A 20,076-nucleotide genomic window follows, 5' to 3' on the forward strand; every position below is an offset into this window, starting at 1 on the left:
AAATCAAATTTTATTTGTCACATACACATGGTTAGCAGATGTTAATGCGAGTGTAGCGAAATGCTTGTGCTTCTAGTTCCGACAATGCAGTGATAACCAACAAGTAATCTAACTAACAATTCCAAAACTACTGTCTTATACACAGTGTAAGGGGATAAGGAACATGTACATAAGGATATATGAATGAGTGATGGTACAGAGCAGCATACAGTAGATGGTATCGAGTACAGTATATACATATGAGATGAGTGTGTAGACAAAGTAAACAAAGTGGCATAGTTAAAGTGGCTAGTGATACATGTGTTACATAAGGATGCAGTCGATGATGTAGAGTACAGTATATACATATGCATATGAGATGAATAATGTAGGGTAAGTAACATTATATAAGGTAGCATTGTTTAAAGTGGCTAGTGATATATTTACATCATTTCCCATCAATTCCCATTATTAAAATGGCTGGAGTTGGGTCAGTGTCAATGACAGTGTGTTGGCAGCAGCCACTCAATGTTAGTGGTGGCTATTTAACAGTCTGATGGCCTTGAGATAGAAGCTGTTTTTCAGTCTCTCGGTCCCAGCTTTGATGCACCTGTACTGACCTCGCCTTCTGGATGATAGCGGGGTGAACAGGCAGTGGTTCGGGTGGTTGATGTCCTTGATGATCTTTATGGCCTTCCTGTAACAACGGGTGGTGTAGGTGTCCTGGAGGGCAGGTAGTTTGCCCCCGGTGATGCGTTGTGCAGTCCTCACTACCCTCTGGAGAGCCTTACGGTTGAGGGCGGAGCAGTTGCATCACCAGGCGGTGATACAGCCCGCCAGGATGCTCTCGATTGTGCATCTGTAGAAGTTTGTGAGTGCTTTTGGTGACAAGCCGAATTTCTTCAGCCTCCTGAGGTTGAATAGGCGCTGCTGCTTCTTCACGACGCTGTCAGTGTGAGTGGACCAATTCAGTTTGTCTGTGATGTGTATGCCGAGGAACTTAAAACTAGCTACCCTCTCCACTACTGTTCCATCGATGTGGATAGGGGGTGTTCCCTCTGCTGTTTCCTGAAGTCCACAATCATCTCCTTAGTTTTGTTGACGTTGAGTGTGAGGTTATTTTCCTGACACCACACTCCAAGGGCCCTCACCTCCTCCCTGTAGGCCGTCTGTCGTTGTTGGTAATCAAGCCTACCACTGTTGTGTCGTCCGCAAACTTGATGATTGAGTTGGAGGCGTGCGTGGCCACGCAGTCGTGGGTGAACAGGGAGTACAGGAGAGGGCTCAGAACGCACCTTGTGGGGCCCCGTGTTGAGGATCAGCGGGGAGGAGATGTTGTTGCCTACCCTCACCACCTGGGGCGGCCCGTCAGGAAGTCCAGTACCCAGTTGCACAGGGCGGGGTCGAGACCCAGGGTCTCGAGCTTGATGACGAGCTTGGAGGGTACTATGGTGTTGAATGCCGAGCTGTAGTCGATGAACAGCATTCTCACATAGGTATTCCTCTTGTCCAGGTGGGTTAGGGCAGTGTGCAGTGTGGTTGAGATTGCATCGTCTGTGGACCTATTTGGGCGGTAAGCAAATTGGAGTGGGTCTAGGGTGTCAGGTAGGGTGGAGGTGATATGGTCCTTGACTAGTCTCTCAAAGCACTTCATGATGACGGAAGTGAGTGCTACGGGGCTTTCTTGGGAACAGGAACAATGGTGGCCCTCTTGAAGCATGTGGGAACAGCAGACTGGTATAGGGATTGATTGAATATGTCCGTAAACACACCGGCCAGCTGGTCTGCGCATGCTCTGAGGGCGCGGCTGGGGATGCCGTCTGGGCCTGCAGCCTTCAGAGGTTAACACGTTTAAATGTCTTACTCACCTCGACTGCAGTGAAGGAGAGACCGCATGTTTCCGTTGCAGGCCGTGTCAGTGGCACTGTATTGTCCTCAAAGCATATAAAAAGTTATTTAGTCTGCCTGGGAGCAAGACATCCTGGTCGTGACTGGGCTGGGTTTCTTTTGTAGTCCGTGATTGACTGTAGACCATACCCATTGCCGACTGGTGTATAAAATCGAGCACACAGGCATGCAATCTCCATATACAAACATTGGCAGTAGAATGGCCTTATTGAAGAGCTCAGTGACTTTCAAAGTGGCAGAGTCATAGGATGCCACCTTTCCAACAAGTCAATTCGTATGTCCTCGGTTGCCACACTCAGTAACAAGTTCCAAACTGCCTTTGGAAGCAACGTCAGCACAATAACTGTTCGTCGGGAGCTTCATGAAATGGGTTTCCTTTTCTGAGAAGCCACACACAAGCCTAAGATCACCATGCGCAATGCCAAGCGTCGGCTGGAGTGGTGTAAAGCATGCCGTCAATGGAGCAGTGGAAACACATTCTCTGGAGTAATAAATAATGCTTCACCATCTGGCAGTCCGACAGACAAAGCTGGGTTTGGAGGATGCCAGGAGAATGCGACCTGCCGCAATGCATATTGCCAACTGTAAAGTTTGGTGGAGGAGGAATAATGGTCTGAGATGGTTTTTCATGGTTCGGACTAGGCCTATTTGTTCCAGAGAAGGTAAATCTTAACGCTACAGCATACAATGACATTCTAAACGCGTCTGTGTTTCCAACGTTGTGGCAACAGTTTGGGGAACGTCCTTTCCTGTTTCAGCATGACAATGCCCCGTGCACAAAGCAAGGTCCATACAGAAATGGTTTGTTGATTGGTGTAGAAGAACTTGACTGACCTGCACAGAGCCCTGACCTCAACCCCATCAAACACCTTTGGGATGAATTGGTTCGCCGACTGCAAGCAAGGCCTAAGCGCCCAACATTGGTGCCCGGCCTCACTAATGCTCGTGGCTGAATGAAAACAAGTCCCTGCAGCAATGTTCCAACATTTAGTGGATAGCATTTCCAGAAGAGTGGAGGCTGTTATAGCCTGTTATAGCAAAATGGGAGGGACCAACTCCATATTGATGCCCATGATTTTGGAATGAGTTGTTCGACGAGCAGGCGTCCACATATTTTTGGTCATGTTCTGTACATACATATATAGAACGTAGATATACTTCAATGGGAATTGTTGGGGATGAATCAGAATTAGTTAGGGTTGGCAGTTTGCAGTTATCCCTTCTCAGCTAGGGCTCAGTTACTTGGGCCCCAGAGAGGGGAGAGATCAGGCTTGTCTTCATATGTGAACGTATCTTTTAAATCATGTGAAAGGATGATTGAGGGGGAACAAATTATCTCTTGGCTCCACAATGTCTGTGTGTTAGTCACTCCCTCCTTTTCCCATTTGGGGGAAGAGTATGGCAGTGTCTGGAACCATTGTATGTCCCCTCTGATGTTGCCCTTCTCTTGACCTAGTATAAGACCTAGAGGCTCACTCTCCTCCATGAGCTTGTCCATGAGGGAGTGTATTTGAGATGGGAGTATCTAGAATTGACAAGTGATATGTTCCATTGGATGAGGTAATGTTTTGGTACTATGTTGGACCAAGAACGAGATTGGAACCTCATTTAGGAGACCAAACTGAACGATAATTTATAGCTAATGCTGTCTGGCTATGGGATACTCCTCTCTCAAGTAAAAGTCTTTCTTTGTGAACAGTTCCCATTGTCTGTGGTTTGTCATGTCGACTAGGGGGTGGATCTTTGCTATAAAATATCTCAGTTGCCATTATGTTGAACACTCCCAACTTTTCATTAGAGATGCTGAAATGTTGAAAGTCAAATGCTAAAGCAAAAGCTTAATTCTTATTAAAGGTGAAGTTTAAGTGTACCTCTGACCGGTGTGATTTGCTCTCTCATCATTTGGTAATACAGGAAATTTCCACGACAGTCTATTGATGCACCTTGCTATTATTTATTTTCATTCATAAAATTAAATCAGTACAACTTATGTTTACATAAAAAACACATTATAAAATGTATGAACTTGACCAGGTAATTGACAAAAAAGAAACTCCATAGAGTTTTCTCTGCCATGTTTGTAAAGTCTATTTTCTAACCATTCCCTGCAGGTGGTTGGCTGGAGACTAACAGAGGAGACTGGGCGGCCATCTTGGATTCCCAGACCCAGCTAAGGGCCCAGGGGACAATGTCACTGAGCAGGCTGGGACCAGAGGCTACATAGTGGGTGCCAGTGGATGGACCAGCATCCTCAAATCTGGGCTGGAGAACAACACTCAACCAGAAACAGACAGTGGAACACAAAAAAACATCTAGACTTAGTGTCCATGACTATAGACGGGCTGCAACCATGGCAAGGCGTAGATTTGGTCTGCGGGGACCGGGAGTTGTCTGTATGTGGCGGGAGAGAACAGACAGACTTGGCTAGTGATGCTCCATCCTGCTCCTACAGGTGTGATCCATATGGTCAAGTGCTGCAGAGCACGGACTTGAACCTGATCAAACATCTCTGGAGAGACCTGAAAATAGATGTACAGCAACGCTCCCCATCTAACATGACAGTGCATGAGAGGTTCTGCAGAGAGGAATGGGAGAAACTCCCCAAATACAGGTGTGCTACGCTTGTAGCGTCATCCCCAAGAAGACTCGAGGCTGTAATCACTGCCAAAGGTGCTTTAACAAAGTACTGAGTAAATGGTCTGAATACTTATGTAAATGTGATATAAATTAGCAAAAATTTCTAAAAACCTGTTTTTGTTTTGTCATTATGAGATATTGTGTGTATATTTAATCAATTTTATAATAAGGCTGTAATGTAACAAAATATGGAAAAAGTCAAGGGGTCTGAATACTTTCTGAATGCACTGTACACACAAAACGTAGGTTACATGGGGGAGAGGTGCTGAGGAGTGGTTTCCATCTGGCCACTACCATAAAGGCCTGATTGGTGGATGTCAGTACATACACCCCAAAAGTAGGTTACATGGGGAGAGGTGTTGTGCTGTGAGTTGTTGCTTTGTTTTTTTAAAACCAGGTTTGTTGTTCACTGGCACTATATGAGATGGAAGCGAGTTCCATGCAATCATGGCTCTGTACAATACTGTGCTTTTCCTTGAATATGTTCTGAACCTGGGGACTGTGAAAAGACCCCTGGTGGCATGTCTGGTGGGGTACGTGTGTGTGTCAGTGCTGTGTTTAAGTTGACTATGCAACCTATTAGGAATTTCCAACACATTCATGTTTTTTATTAAAAAAAACAAAAAGCAATGCAGTCAGTCTTTCCTCAACTCTTAGACAAGAGAGACTAGCTTGCATATGATTGATATTAGCCCTCTGATTACAAAGAGCAAAACATGCTGCTCTGTTCTGGGCCAGCTGCAGCTTAACTAGGTCCTTCTTTGCAGCACTTGACCACATGACTGGACAATAATCAAGAGGTAATAATCTAGAGCCTGCAGGACTTACTTTGTGGAGTCTGGTGTCAAAAAGCAAAGCATATATATCCTGGACAGACCTCCCCCATGATGCAACAACCATGATGCTGGTGTTTTATGAGGAAATGATAGTGCCTTAATTGATGTCGTGAAGCTGTGTGTAATCTAATGTTGAACCTTTTCCAAAGTATTCCAAAATGTATTTTATCAAAGTGAGGGTACCAGATTTACAGAAAAGGTAAAGTGTTACCATAGTGAGAAAAGTTATTCTAATTGTCACATACGTCTTTTGTGCAATAAAAGTACTGTACTTCACCTTCTGCGATTATGACCATTTTGTTGAGGTTAAATACAAAATTGACTGTGTTGAATGACATGGTTATTTTTGTATCATTGCAGGGACTGAGTTAGGAATGGGTACTGTTATTCAAATATCCATGGAAATATCCATGGACATTAGTATCTAATTAGCATTGTTACTTTTGCTAGCTAGCTAGCTGGCTACTGTAGCTAAATAGCTTATTTAAAACGATTTAATGCAGTTAAGACAGGCACTACCAGATGGTATGATAAGTAAGGCAGCAGCAAGTTTGTAGTGTCACGCCTTGGTCATAGTGTTTTGTGTTTTCGTTATATATTTGGTCAGGCCAGGGTGTGACATGGGTTTATGTTGTGTTTCGTATTGAGGGTTTTGTAGGTATTGGGATTGCGGCTGAGTAGGGGTGTAGCATAGGTTGGCTACCTGAGGCGGTTCTCAATCAGAGTTAGGTGATTCTCGTTGTCTCTGATTGGGAACCGTATTTAGGTAGCCTGGGTTTCGCTTTGTATTTCGTGGGTGATTGTTCCTGTCTCTGTGTAGTGTTCACCAGATAGGCTGTATAGGTTTCACGTTCCATTTGTTGTTTTTGTATTTATTAGTTATTTCATGTATCGTTCCGTTTTTCTTCATTAAAGACATGAGTAAACACCACGCTGCATTTCGGTCCGACTCTCTTTCAACAAACGAAGAACGCCGTTACAAAGGTTGGCTACTTTTGAAGAATCTCAAATAAAATATATTTTTTATTTGTTTAACATTTTTTTGGTTACTACATTATCCTATATCTGTTATTTCATAGTTTTGAAGTCTTCACTATTATTGTAGAAAAGGGAAAAAAAATCAGAAAAAAACTGGAATGAGTAGGTGTGTCCAAACTTGACTGGTACTGTACTTGTGTAAATACCTGTTTTTAGAGAGACAGTAAATCTAGGCTAAAACAAGGACAGTTTAATATTTATCTTACAGGCTCTGGTTTTGTCGCACCTGGACTACTGTTCAGCCATGTGGTCAGGTGTCACAAAGAGGGACTTAGGAAAAATGCAACAGGCTCAGAACAGGGCCGCACGGCTGGCCATTGGATGTACACAGAGAGCAAACAATAACATGCACGTCAATCTTTCCTGGCTCAAGGTGGAGGAGAGATTGACTTCATCACTACTTGTATTTCTGAGAGGTATTGACATGTTGAATCTACTGAGCTGTCTGTTAAAACGACAAGCACACAGCTCAGACACCCATGCATACACCACATGATAAGCCACCAGGTCTCTTCACAGCCCCCAAGTCCAGAACAGACTATGGGAGGCGCACAGTACTATATAGAGCCATGACTACATGGAACTCTATTCCACATCAGGTAACTGATGCAAGCAGTAGAATCATATATATATGTTTTTTTTTAACACCTTATGCAACAGTGGGAACTCAGAAGCAACACAAACACAGGCACAGACATATGCATACACACACACACAGTGTGTTGGGAAATCTGTTGGGAAATCTGTTATGAATGTATTGTCATGTTTTTTAAATTGTATAATTGCCCTAAATTTGCCGGACCCCAGGAAGAGTAGCGGCTGCCAATGGGGATCCGTAATAAATTCAAATACTGAGGTGATGTAAATGGAATTAAGTCAGTATTTTCTACTCTATTCTTTCTAAACAAGTCTGTTCTCAGCTTGAAAGATAACGATCATCGGAGATTTGATGTAATAAACAGTACCGTATTTAAAAGAATAGAGCGCATACTTTTTCAATTAAACCACACCCTTTGGGCTATGACGCCAACCAATAAGATAATTTATCTTCAGTGTAAACGGAAGTGACCAGTGCCTAAGAAACAGTTTCCACGTTAGCGTTTTTATTATTGTTATTTAGCCATTTATTATTACCCTGGAACTCAAAATATGTCTCATTTAAATGCTCAGCATCATATTCTCACTCCAGTTAGTGTTTAATTCGCGTTGGAGACAGAATTTAGTTGATAGATGTTATCTGTTTAACGTTTGCTAACAATGGCTAACTGTAACAGTAACGTTATGGTTTTTCACACTCAAATAGCCTCCATCATGGAGGTGTTAGCGAATTCAGCCGTGGCAGACATATGCAAACTCGTAGACGACGACTATGCAGTGTTTCGTTTGGAAATAACTCAAAGCCAGAAAGAAAATAGGACATTGCGAAGGAAACTACAGCTACTGGAACTAAAGGTAGCACGGGAGCGCGCAGAGAGGACAACGCGAGAGCGCGTTCTCGCCAGTCGTCCCAGTAGTGTCAAGGTCCTCGACAGATACAGAGGAATGGCAAGAGGTACATTTAGCAGATGGCCAAGGCTGCCGAACCTGTCGCCCTGTTACAATATGCGCATGTGTTGAGATGTGTTACCCAGATATGGGTCTTGGTCAGTTTTTGGTTAGTAGTATGCAATACTTCCCCTGAATACTTAGTTAGGTAGCTAGCTATCGTGCAATTTTTATTTTACCAGGACGGTAATTTAAGAGCAAATTGTTTTTGTACAAAGACACAATATAAAATTCTAACCATATTCTTGATTTACTGTTTTTCCTATTGTCACACTCAATTAAAATAATGTGATGCATGGAACATAATAAATAAATAGTATATCAATAAGTAATGAGTAGTATTACCTTACATCCAAGGCCGATTACCGAACTGGCAACTGCCCTTGGCGCCCCCAACCCCCCCAAAAATAACTGTTAAGATTGATGGCCTGTCATGACAAATACTGTCCACTTACCAAAATGTGTCCATCTCTGCGCCACAATAGGATTCAATTAGTTGTTAGCGTCCGTTGCTGTATCAATGGTGTGATAAACTAATGCGTCCAATTTTGGAGATCATTACAGACAAAACCGGTATGTAAACAAAGCTGATTTCCCGTGACAATTATGCTGCTAAAACGAGTTTTTACGATTCAAAATAGCAACAACAACAAAAAACTTGGAAACTGCACATTAACTTAGCTTTCAGATCACCAAGTGAGCGCTTATGCAGCTATTGTCAATTCATTCATGTGCAATTCAGTTCATACACTGGCTCATCTGGCTGGCATGTTTTTATTTTGAGCTTCCCTCGTCTTGTCTTGTCTTAAAATTATGCTTTCATTAGTCATATTACTATTGTTATTCCTTTCCTGTCTCCCATCCTCCACCACATGTCATAGCTCAGTACTACAGTAGTGCACTTGTGGTTGAATATAATACAGGACATAACAAACAGTTGAATAATGTTGAACTCACAAATACCAAAAAGGGATTTACAACAATGAATTGACCTAATTGATTAATTAAATGAACAACTTGTGAAAACCAACCTGTCAGTAATTAAGATTGAAAAATGTAAAATGTTTCAATTTCTGTGGAACAGATGTGTCGTGCACTTGTTTATTTGATCTAATAGACCCAACTGGCAGTTGTAGACTGAAATATATGGGTATAGGCTAACATCGAAACATAAATAATAAAACACCATTTAGTTGAGAAAACAAAGGTATGAATGAGAAGTAAAGTACATCATATGAGAAGAGGGAGATCCTCAGAGTTTGCAGAAATAGAGTATGGGTGATTTTTTTGTTGTTGCCATCTCTCTATTCTGGCATGTGGGATAGAAAGGAGGTGGGTGCTATGGGTGGTTCTGCCCGTCACTTGCCCTCGACAGGCAGACAGTGACCAAAGGGGGACTTGAAGAAGGAGATGGCAAAATCCAGAAACACAGCTGCTCTCGTCACTCTTGGAGTGTTTGCAGTGGTCGTGTATGTAGCGCATCTGTGTATCTCACTGTGCCCAAGGATGAAATGGCAAGCACAAGTTCTTTGCAGATTAGATTAACCAACATGACAATAACAGTAGCTGTAGATAATGTAATGAAAAGTGGGATCTTGGAGGGTGGTTCACACTACTGCGTGTGGTCACGTCATATCACTGAGTCTGCGTTCAAGTAAATGCATTATGTACATAAACATATGCATTCACTCACTCATTTATCAGGAGATGACTGCATTACTCTTGATGTTACATGTTACAAAATGTAACCTGGACTTAAATTGAATCAACATAAGAGCATGAGTAAATGTGTAGAAAACAGAGGGAAGGGAAGCGCTGCTGAGATACTGTAGTATATAGATATGGAAACAAACAGGTAGTCTTGTTTTACTTCTCTTAAAAGCTCAATACTTTTTGAGAAGTAGCCATTATTTACTATTTTACATCTGGGGTTGCTGTACATAACTTTAACCCATTGTATAAGAGATTCACCGAAATAAAGTAATCCAGGCATTTATATATAAATTCTAGTCGTGCTTTATCAAACGCCTTTTCAAAATTTGCTATGAAGACCAGGCCTGATATCTTTGATGTTTCATCATGTTGTTTCAAGTAATTGTCATATATTATCTCCAATATATCGTCCATGTAAAAAACATGTCTGATCGGGATGAACAATATCTGGTAAAATATTTTTTATTCTATGTGCAATGCATTTCGGCAGGATTCTCGTGTAAGAGGCCTCCGTTTTTTTAAATGGACTGGATCTTTATACTTATCATCTGGGTCCTGTTTTAGTAGTAATAAAATCAGACCTTGTTGAGTACCTGAAAGTCTACAATTTTTATAGGATGAATTAAAACACGCTAATAATGGATATTTGAGTACATCAAAAAGGTCTGATGTACTTCTACTTGTATACCATCAAGCCCTGGTGTTTTTCCAGATTGAAAATATTTAATTGCCTTAAACAGTTCCTCCTTTGTACATTGGCCTTCGCACAGGTCTTTCTGTAAATTTGTTAATTTTACATTATTATTAGGAAAGAAATCCTTATAGTTAACATCATTCAGTGGAAATGGAGGAGACTGAAAAAAATACAAAAATAAAACATGTTTCAAAGATTTAGCTTCTTTCAAAATATAATTTGGTGAGTCATGGATGACTCCATTTGTAATGAGTTTCTGTAAATTATTTTTTGTAGCATTTCTATGTTGAAGATTCAATAAAACGTTTGTGCATTTTTCACAATTTTTCATCCAATTCGTTTTATTTTTTTATAATACATTACTCTGGATTGTTCTTGAATAAGTACCCCAAATTATTTTTGTTTTTCCTCTAACCTATTTTGTACCTCTATAATACAGTTTCCATTACCATCTACCTGCGCTGTTATTTCCACTATTTCCTTATTAGTCTAATCTCTTTTGAGCTAAACTGCTTTTGATTTGTATTGTATTGAATGGCCTCTAAAAGTACATTTAAAAGTGACCCATACAATAAGGGGATCTTCTGTTGTGCAGAAACAAGTCAATTATGAATTATTTTGTCTTAGTTAATTAAGAATACATTGTCTTCCAATAGGCTTTGATGACATTTCCCATATCCCTGTCCACGTGGAAATTCTGTAAGAGTTATATGGAGGCCAATTAGATGGTGGTCCGATCGCATTCTGTCTCCTTTTAATACTTTTAAAAACTTTTGATGCCAGGATGAATGAGACCAGGAAGAAATCCAGACGGCTAGCTTGATTAAACCTCCTCCGTGTATATCTTACAAGGTCAGGGTTTTTCAGCTTCCATATATCCACTAGTTCTAATTGAGCCATGATATTTGTGATCTCCTTAAGTGCTTGAGGGTGATAGTTTGTAGTGCGATTTTCTTTACATTGATGTACTTAAAACCGTATTATAATCTCCCACCATAATAATAGATTAATTCGTTGCTTGTGAGCTCAATAGATTATTATATATATTTTCGATGAACTGTGGATCATCATTATTTGGCCCATATACATTAATTAGCCATATCTGTTTTTGGTCTGGTAGCATATTTAAAATAATCCACCTTCCCCGAGGATCTGTTTGCCCAGTGTGAGCAATCGGATTACATTTTTTTATTAATTAGTATAATCACCCCTTTTGAGTTTCTATGACGAAAATATTTCTCCCTCCCAGTCTCATCTATATTTGTAGTGAGTTTCCTGTAAACAATATATATTATATTCTTTCTCTTTTAGCCAGGTAGAAATGTATCTTCTTTTTTTATGATCTGCTCAGCAATTGCAATTGTAATTGGCTATACTTGTTTGTAAACTTACCATTCAAAAGCACCAGGTTGATTAAGTGTCCATATAGCTGTAGCATAATATTTGCACTGTTAAGCATACTGTAGCTGCAACTTTGTAAACCTCCAATTGTCCTAATATTTCACCCACTAAAACCTCCCCCATATCTAGACCCAAGACCATCAGACCATCTCCCTGACTTATGACGCACCTTTGCGTCCTAAGGCAAATCCTTGGCCACCAATTGGCGTAGGCCAGAGGGAAATATGGGCAGTCCCATGAAAACAATTCAGTACTGCCACCCTTCACTAACACATTCAAAGCATGGTAGGTCTATTGCATATCTATGAGGGTGCTTTTTAAAGAGAACTAACCAAATAATATGGAAAGTCATTAAAAAAATATAAATAACAATAATAGATCATATTAATAGAAATATTAACAGTGCAATAGTATACATTTTGCACATATTTAGAAAGTCTTAGCAACGCTATAAGCATGTCAGCCCCACCTGCTCAGATTTTTGGATCCAATTGTTTGATATACATTATCAGTCAAAAGTTGACACACTACTCATTCCAGGGTTTTTCTTTATTTTTGACTATTTTCTACATTGTAGAATAATAGTGAAGACATCAAAACTATGAAATAACACATGGAAACATGTAGTATCGAAAAAAGTGTTAAACAAATCCAAATATATTTTAGATTCTTCAAAGTAGCCACCCTTTGCCTTGATGATAGCTCTGCACACTTTTGGCATTCTCTCAACCAGCTTCACCTGGAATGCTTTTCCAACAGTCTTGAAGGAGTTCCCACATATTCTGAGCACTTGTTGGTTGCTTTTCCTTCACTCTGCGGTCCAACTCATCCCAAACCATCTCAATTGGGTAAAAGCCGGGTGATTGTGGAAGCCAGTTCAATCTGATGCAGCACTCCATCACTCTCCTTCTTGGTCAAATAGCCCTTACACAGCTTGGAGGTGTGTTGGGTCATTGTCCTGTTGAAAAACAAATGATAATCCCACTAAGTGCAGACCAGATGGGATGGCGTATTACTGCAGAATGCTGTGGTAGCCATGCTGGTTAAGTGGTGGATTTGGTGTTGAAATGAGCAGAAAACAACCCCATACCTACTGTAAAATATGGTGTTGGATCTTTGATGTTATGGGGCTATTTTGCTTCCACTGGTCCTGGGGCCCTTGTTAATATCAACGGCAGTACCAGGATTTTAGTCCAAAATCCGGTTGCCTCTGCTAGGAGGCTGAAACTTGGCGGCAAGTGAATCATCCAGCACTCATCAAAATCCACAAATAAATGGTTAGTTGGCCACAAAATAAATTTTTTGCAATGACCATCTAAGTCTCTGGATTTGAAACCCATTGAAAACCTGTGGTTTGAATTGAAGAGGGCAGTCCATAAGCACAGACAAAGGATATCAAGGATCTGGAAGGATTCTGTACGTAGGAATGGTGTAAGATTCCTCCCAATGTGTTCTCCAACTCATAAAGCATTTTAGAAAAAGTATCGGTGCCATTAAGGTATTGAAAGTATTTAAAAATGGGTGTAAAACAAAATATTGTTCTCTGAGCAATTGTATTAGTATAATATAATATCATTTCCCCAATTTGTTTTGCATATAATGTTGCTCAGTATTTTAATGATTTATTTTGCTCATCTTTATCAAGGGTGTCAATCATTTCAGAGCCCACTGTAGGTGCCCCAGATCCCCAGATGTGGTTGTCCAGCCCTGATAACATCATTGCCAATTGTAGACGGTGTCAATAGTGTACAATATATCATTGAGCATTGACAGTGGTACTTAACTTAAGCACCCTCTTTCCCCCAATCACTCTCGTAGGTGAAGGACATCTCACTGGAGGCCACAGGAGCTTTGTGAAGCCAGCGGGACACAATACATGGAGAGATGACCAACCCATAGCTATAGATGAGGAGACTGGAACCTCAACCCAGCATGTTATTGTGATAGAGGTTAGTGTCATAGTGTAACGTAAACAAATTACAGTACATTAAAATGTGGTACGTTTATTTCAGAAAGGCTCCCCTCAGCTATTTACTTGCTTCCATGTACATCCTTATTTATCTGCCTTAGGGGAGCTTGTGAGACTTTGTTATCCAATTCATCTCATGTACCGATAATAACCTCCTCTCGTCTTGTGTCAGTCTACAGATGCAGAGACTGCAGGTCCTGGAGGATCGTCTCTGGTCAAGGAGAAGAGGATTGAAGGAGAGGAGGACCCACGACACAGCAGAGACATCCAGACTGGAGCAGCGGCGGGAGTGGCGCCCCCTGTAGCCACGGAGGACATCGCTACAGTGCCGCAGCCCAGGACCCAACGCTGCATCACGGAGGTCAGTGGAACGCTGAACGCCGTCCTCAAGTCAGAGACAGACACAAAGACTTTAACTGTAACACGCAGGCTCTTACACACAGGATCTGACCACAGATCAGCCCCAGAGAGACTAGAGCTGGAGCATCTGCGCTGTCCTCCTGCTTCCAGCTCAGAGTATTTACTTTACGGTAACCCGAGCCCTAGGATGGTTCATTCCCATCGGGACTCGGGTGACGTGTTAGAGACTGGCAATGATCCGTTTTGTTCTTACGCTACAGAGATGGACCATGGCAACATGCCCTTGGGTTTAGAGACACAGACTGATCTGTCTAGAGGGGACTGGAACCGGTATAGTAGTAGTGTATACTCTGAAGGGTTCCTAGATAAGAAAGTGGAGGGTCTGGTCATAGATGAGGTGACTGTGAAAGTGGAGGACGACACTCCTCTGACATGGAATATAGACGAGACTCACTTAGGAGAAGGACACTCACAGGGCAGGGATTTCTTAGTTTACATGGACAGTTTAGAGAAAAATGTAAATGTCGCCATCCAGTCCCATTTATACAGGCTCAGGGATCGGGACCCATTGTCCACGTCGATGGAGCCTTCCAATTCACACAGCCGTGTCCTTTTCGATCAGTTATTGAACTCAAAGGACCAAAGGGCCAAGGCTCGAGGAGGGGGAGCAACATCAGGTGATAGTAAAGAAAAATGGTTCCTCTGCATGTTCTGTAACAAAGGCTTCAGCAGCCCCCAGAAGGTGGAGATCCACCAGAGGGTCCACACAGGAGAGAAATCCTTCAGCTGTACCCAGTGTCACATGCACTTCGCCCATGCTAGCAGCCTAAAGAGGCACCAAAGGGTCCATACAGGGGTGAAACCATTCAGCTGTACTCAGTGTCACATGCGTTTCGCCCAGACTGGTGACCTGAAGAGGCACCAGAGGGTCCACACAGGAGAGAAGCCCTACAGCTGTTCCCAGTGTGAGAAGAGATTCTCCCACCAGCACCATCTGAAGATGCACCTGAAGGTCCACACGGGAGAAAGGCCATTCAGAGAGTAACTAACTAAGGATACACCAGCAGAAAAAACACTCCACTATAACATAGAAAGTAACCATTCCACTCGATAGCTTCTGACTTTTACATCAAACCCTGCATTAGACAACGATACATTTTCAATGTTGTCAGCAGAAAGATCTACAGATGCATTTTGAATAACGAGAGTAACAGATTTCAATGTATAATTTTTCTGGGTAGAAATTGCATCCAGACATTGTGATATATAAAGGTATATATAAGCCTAAAAAGTCTGTTACATATTGTGTTTGTACTGTGTAGGCCAGGGATTCTCAACTGGGGGGGGGGGGTCACACAAATATCTAGTGGTAAAGCGAATCCTGAAGAGAGTACCGAACCACTGCTTCCTACACAGGGAGGCATTGGCAGCGAAGGATATGGTGTCTGAGCTCCACGCCACTCTCCAGGATGTGATCAAGTGTGTCAACAATATCAAAAATAAAAGGTGTTTCCAGTCCTTCTGCAGGGATATGAGGAGCGAGCACCAGCAGGTGCTTTATCATACAGAGGTCCGCTGGCTTCCAGTGGTAAAGTGTTGGGTCGCTTTTATGAGCTTTGAGCCGAGATTACTTGTTTTCCTAAAGAGACACAGCAATCTCTGCACAAATATTTCGATTGGAAGGAATGGCTCACACAGTTTGCCTACCTGGCAGATAGTTTTGATCATCTGAATTCGCTCAATTTGTCAATGCAAGGGAGGGGGCACAATTGATTTGAACAGAGGGACAAAGTGGATGCCTTCAATATGAAGCTTACCATTTGGTCAAATCATGTTTCTAACAGGAGTATTGACATGTTTCCCAATGCTGATTTAGAGATTCAGAATCTGATCAACAAAACGCTCGGCGACACACTGAAAAAAAACGTTAAACAGCATCTTGTCAAGCTGCTGGGAAAGTTTTGCGACTACTTCCCGGAGGAGAATAAGAGACAAGACAACAAATTGAATTTTTAAGATATTTTTTATTTAAAAAAACATTTAACCTTTATTTTTAACTAGGCAAGTCAGTTAAGAACAAATTCTTATTTACAATGATGGCCTACCCTGGCCAAACCAGGATGACGCTGGGCCAATTGTGCGCCGCCCTATGGGACTCCCAATCACAGCCTGGACAGCCAGCATGACCTCCGAGTTGCCCTGTCAACCATTACCCCGAACTTCAATAAACTTATCAAACTGAAGAAACACCCCCAACTTTCCCACTGATACGCCACACACCCGCACACACACACAATAAATAAACAGGTTAATGAGTTATTGTTCACTAGGTTAATTATGATTGTTAATTAATTCTGACAATTCATATTACATGTTATTGAACTGGTAAAAAAAAGTATACCTTTAATTAGAGGTCGACCGATTATGATTTTTCAACGCCGATACCGATTATTGGAGGACCAAAAAAGCCGATGCCGATTTTTGTTATTTTTTGTAATAATGACAGCTACAACAATACTGAATTAACACTTATTTTAACTTAATAGAATACATCAATAAAATCAATTTAGCCTCAAGTAAATAATGAAACATGTTCAATTTGATTTAAATAATGGAAAAACAAAGTGTTGGAGAAGAAAGTAAATGTGCAATATGTGCTATGTAAGAAAGCTAACTTTTCAGTTCCTTGCTCAGAACATGAGAACATATGAAAGCTGGTGGTTCCTTTCAACAGTCTGCAATATTCCCAGGTAAGAAGTTTTAGGTTGTAGTTATTATAGGAATTATAGGACTATTTCCCTCTATACCATTTGTATTTCATTAACCTTTGACTATTGGATGTTCTTGTATGCACTTTAGTATTGCCAGTGTAACAGTATAGCTTCCGTCCCTCTCCTCCTTCCTGGGCTCGAACCAGCAACACAACGACAACAGCCACCATCGAAGCACCGTTACCCATGCAGAGCAAGGGGAACAACTACTAGAAGGCTCAGAGCAAGTGACGTGAAACGCTATTAGCGCGCGCGCTAACTAGCTAGCCATTTCACTTCGGTTACACCAGCCTCATCTCGGGAGTTGATAGGCTTGAAGTCATAAACAGCGCAATGCTTGACGCACAACGAAGACCTGCTGGCAAAACGCACGAAAGTGCTGATTAAATGAATGTTTACTTGCCTGCTTCTGCCTACCAACGCTCAGTCAGATACTTGTATGCTTGTATGCTCAGTCAGATTATATGCAACGCAGGACACGCTAGATAATATCTAGTAATATCATCAACCACGTATAGTTAACTAGTGATTATGATTGATTGTTTTTTATAAGATAAGTTTAATGCTAGCTAGCAACTTACCTTGGCTTACTGCATTCGCGTACAGGCGTACAGTCTCCTTGTGGAGTGCAATGAGAGTGAGAGAGGCAGGTTGTTATTGCGTTGGACTAGTTAACTGTAAATTTGCAAGATTGGATCCCCTGAGCTGACAAGGTGAAAATCTGTCGTTCTGCCCCTGAACAAGGCAGTTAACCCACCGTTCTTAGGCTGTTATTGAAAATAAGAATGTGTTCTTAACTGGCTTGCCTAGTTAAATAAAGGTATAATTTTATTTTTTTATCGTCAAATCGGCGCCCAAAAATACAGATTTCCGATTGTTATGAAAACTTGAAATCGGCCCTAATTAATCGACCATTCCGATGAATCGGTCGACCTCTACCTTTCATCAAACTTTAAGGTTGTGAAACTATTCACATGGTAATTGATGATTAAGAATTCCTAATGATTGCTGTTTTTTCTATTTTAAAAACTGGCATGTGTTGCTGTTCATTAACATTATTGGACTGGTGTTAATGTCATGTTCTGAGTCGGATAATGTATCACACCCCACTCCTGAACTGGTCCCCTAATTAAAATGGCTTATTCTCTTGAATTTACAATAAATGTTTTCTCAGTTAATATGGCTGTCTAATTACTTTCTTTAATACCACAATAGTAGCCTGTTGAGACAGTCTATTTTGCAAGTGAAGCCAGCCCAAGAAAGCAAGTGGCAATACAACATTACAGAATGTAATCATCAACAGTCCATAATATTGGGTCGCGACTCTATTGTCATTGTAAAATTTTGGTCCCCAGGCAAAACCAGTTGAGAACCACCGGTGTAGGCTATAATGAAATAGGCATTTGTGAACATCATACTTTCATTCCACTACAGAATTATTTCTCTAGAGACACTTTTAATGAGAAAATGTATGCAGTTTATCAAGTTTATTTAGATTTTTTGTTGAGACCTGTATGTGTTTTTTTCATATGGTGTATTTAAAACTTGTTCACTTTTAATAAACACAAAATTTGACTTTTCATTTTAAGACTTATATTGTCACTCTCTTTAATATACCTCACATCTGATCTCACCCTATTCTGCATATACCCAGCAGCGCTTTATAACCAATATACACTTAACTATAAATAAATATACCCCCACACTAACAAACTCCTACTGTACACAAAATATTTGTTAACAAAAGTAGTGAACTGGGCCTTTAATAGTTCTGTATTAGTGGAAGGATTTGATATTTGTCCAGGACCCCCATCCCCCTTTGGTGAAAACAATTGCAGCACCCTCCCCCTGGTTTTTACTGATGATGACTTTTGTATGTATTTTTACCCACAACATCATATTTATGTCCACCATAATGGGTTTAACAACAATGAAGTAATCCTGTAACTACAGTGTAGGACTCAGTAATCTGTATCATCTGTCTCTTCCAGGAGGAGGAGGCTCCAAAGGTGCTGCTTGTCAAGGCGGAGGGGTATGAGGAGGGTCTGGGGAACTCTGAGGGGAACATGGTCATGGAGGACAACCAGACTTCACCTCCTCTTGAACCCACAGAGGAACTAGCTGAGCAGCACAGGACCACACACAGTTTTACTGAGGTGAGCCCACTGAACTACTGTCTGAATGGTATTATGGGGGTGCCACAGGGTTCAATTCACGGGCCGACTCTTTTCTCTGTATATAGAAATTATGTCTCTCTTACTGCTGGTGATTCTCTGATCCACCTCTACGCAGACGACACCATTGTGTATACTTCTGCCCCTTCTTTGGACACTGTGTTAACAAACCTCCAGACGAGCTTCAATGCCATACAACACTCCTTCCGTGGCCTCCAACTGCTCTTAAATGGTAGTAAAATTAAATTCATACTCTTCAACCGATTGCTCCCGAGCCCCGCCTTATCTCAGCTCACTGGTCTCCATAGCAATACCCACCCGTAGCACACACTCCAGCAGGTATATTTCACTGGTCATCCCCAAAGCCAATTCCTCCTTTGGCTGCCTTTCCTTCCACTTCTCTGCTGCCAATGACTGGAACGAATGGCAAAAATCACTGAAGCTGGAGACTTATTTCTCCCTCACTAACTTTAAGCATCAGCTGTCAGAGCAGCTTACCGATCACTGCACCTGTACACAGCCCATCTGTAAATAGCCCACCCAACTACCTCATTCCCCAAATTGTTATTTATTTTTGCTCTTTTTGCACCCCAGTGTCTCTACTTGCAGATCATCATCTGCACATCTATCACTCCAGTGTTATTGCTAAATTGTCATTATTTTGCCACTATGGCCTATTTATTGCCTTACCTCCATAATCTTACTACATTTGCACACACTGTATAAACATTTTTCTATTTTTTTTTATTCTATTGTGTTATTGACTGTACTTTTGTTTATTCCATGTGTAACTCTGTGTTGTTGTTTTTGTTGCACTGCTTTGCTTTATCTTGACCAGGTCTCAGTTGTAAATGAGAACTTGTTCTCAACTAAATAAAGGTGAAATAAAAATGTAAAAATGAGGTCAGGTCCCATATCAAAAAGCCTCTCCGATTAGGAGTGTTGATCTAGGATCAGTTTTCCCTTTTAGATCATAATGAATAAGATTATATGGAGATATCCTAGATCAGTACTCCTATTCTGAGGCTCTTTGTGGATCTGAGCCCAGCTC

At 41.3% G+C, this 20,076-nt stretch overlaps 2 protein-coding genes across 5 annotated transcripts in view; both read left to right on the forward strand.

Moving 5' to 3' along the window:
- The window catches only part of LOC124001614 (gastrula zinc finger protein 5-1-like), a 532,153-nt gene that overhangs the window by 101,682 nt on the left and 410,395 nt on the right, over positions 1–20,076 (forward strand). The window lies entirely within an intron of this gene.
- LOC124001613 overlaps positions 7,463–20,076 on the forward strand; it is a 35,736-nt gene continuing 23,122 nt past the window's right edge. For all 3 annotated transcript variants that reach the window (XR_006832825.1, XM_046308558.1, XM_046308557.1), the window contains exons 1-4: positions 7,463–7,950; positions 13,570–13,700; positions 13,893–14,081; positions 18,843–19,007. Coding sequence is in view for 2 of the 3 variants with exons in the window: in XM_046308558.1 (XP_046164514.1) it covers positions 7,656–7,950; positions 13,570–13,700; positions 13,893–14,081; positions 18,843–19,007 (780 nt within the window). In the remaining variant the exon portion in view is untranslated. The remainder of the gene's footprint in view (positions 7,951–13,569; positions 13,701–13,892; positions 14,082–18,842; positions 19,008–20,076) is intronic.

Source organism: Oncorhynchus gorbuscha, linkage group LG17 (genome assembly GCF_021184085.1).
Source record: "Oncorhynchus gorbuscha isolate QuinsamMale2020 ecotype Even-year linkage group LG17, OgorEven_v1.0, whole genome shotgun sequence".
NCBI lineage: Eukaryota > Metazoa > Chordata > Actinopteri > Salmoniformes > Salmonidae > Oncorhynchus > Oncorhynchus gorbuscha.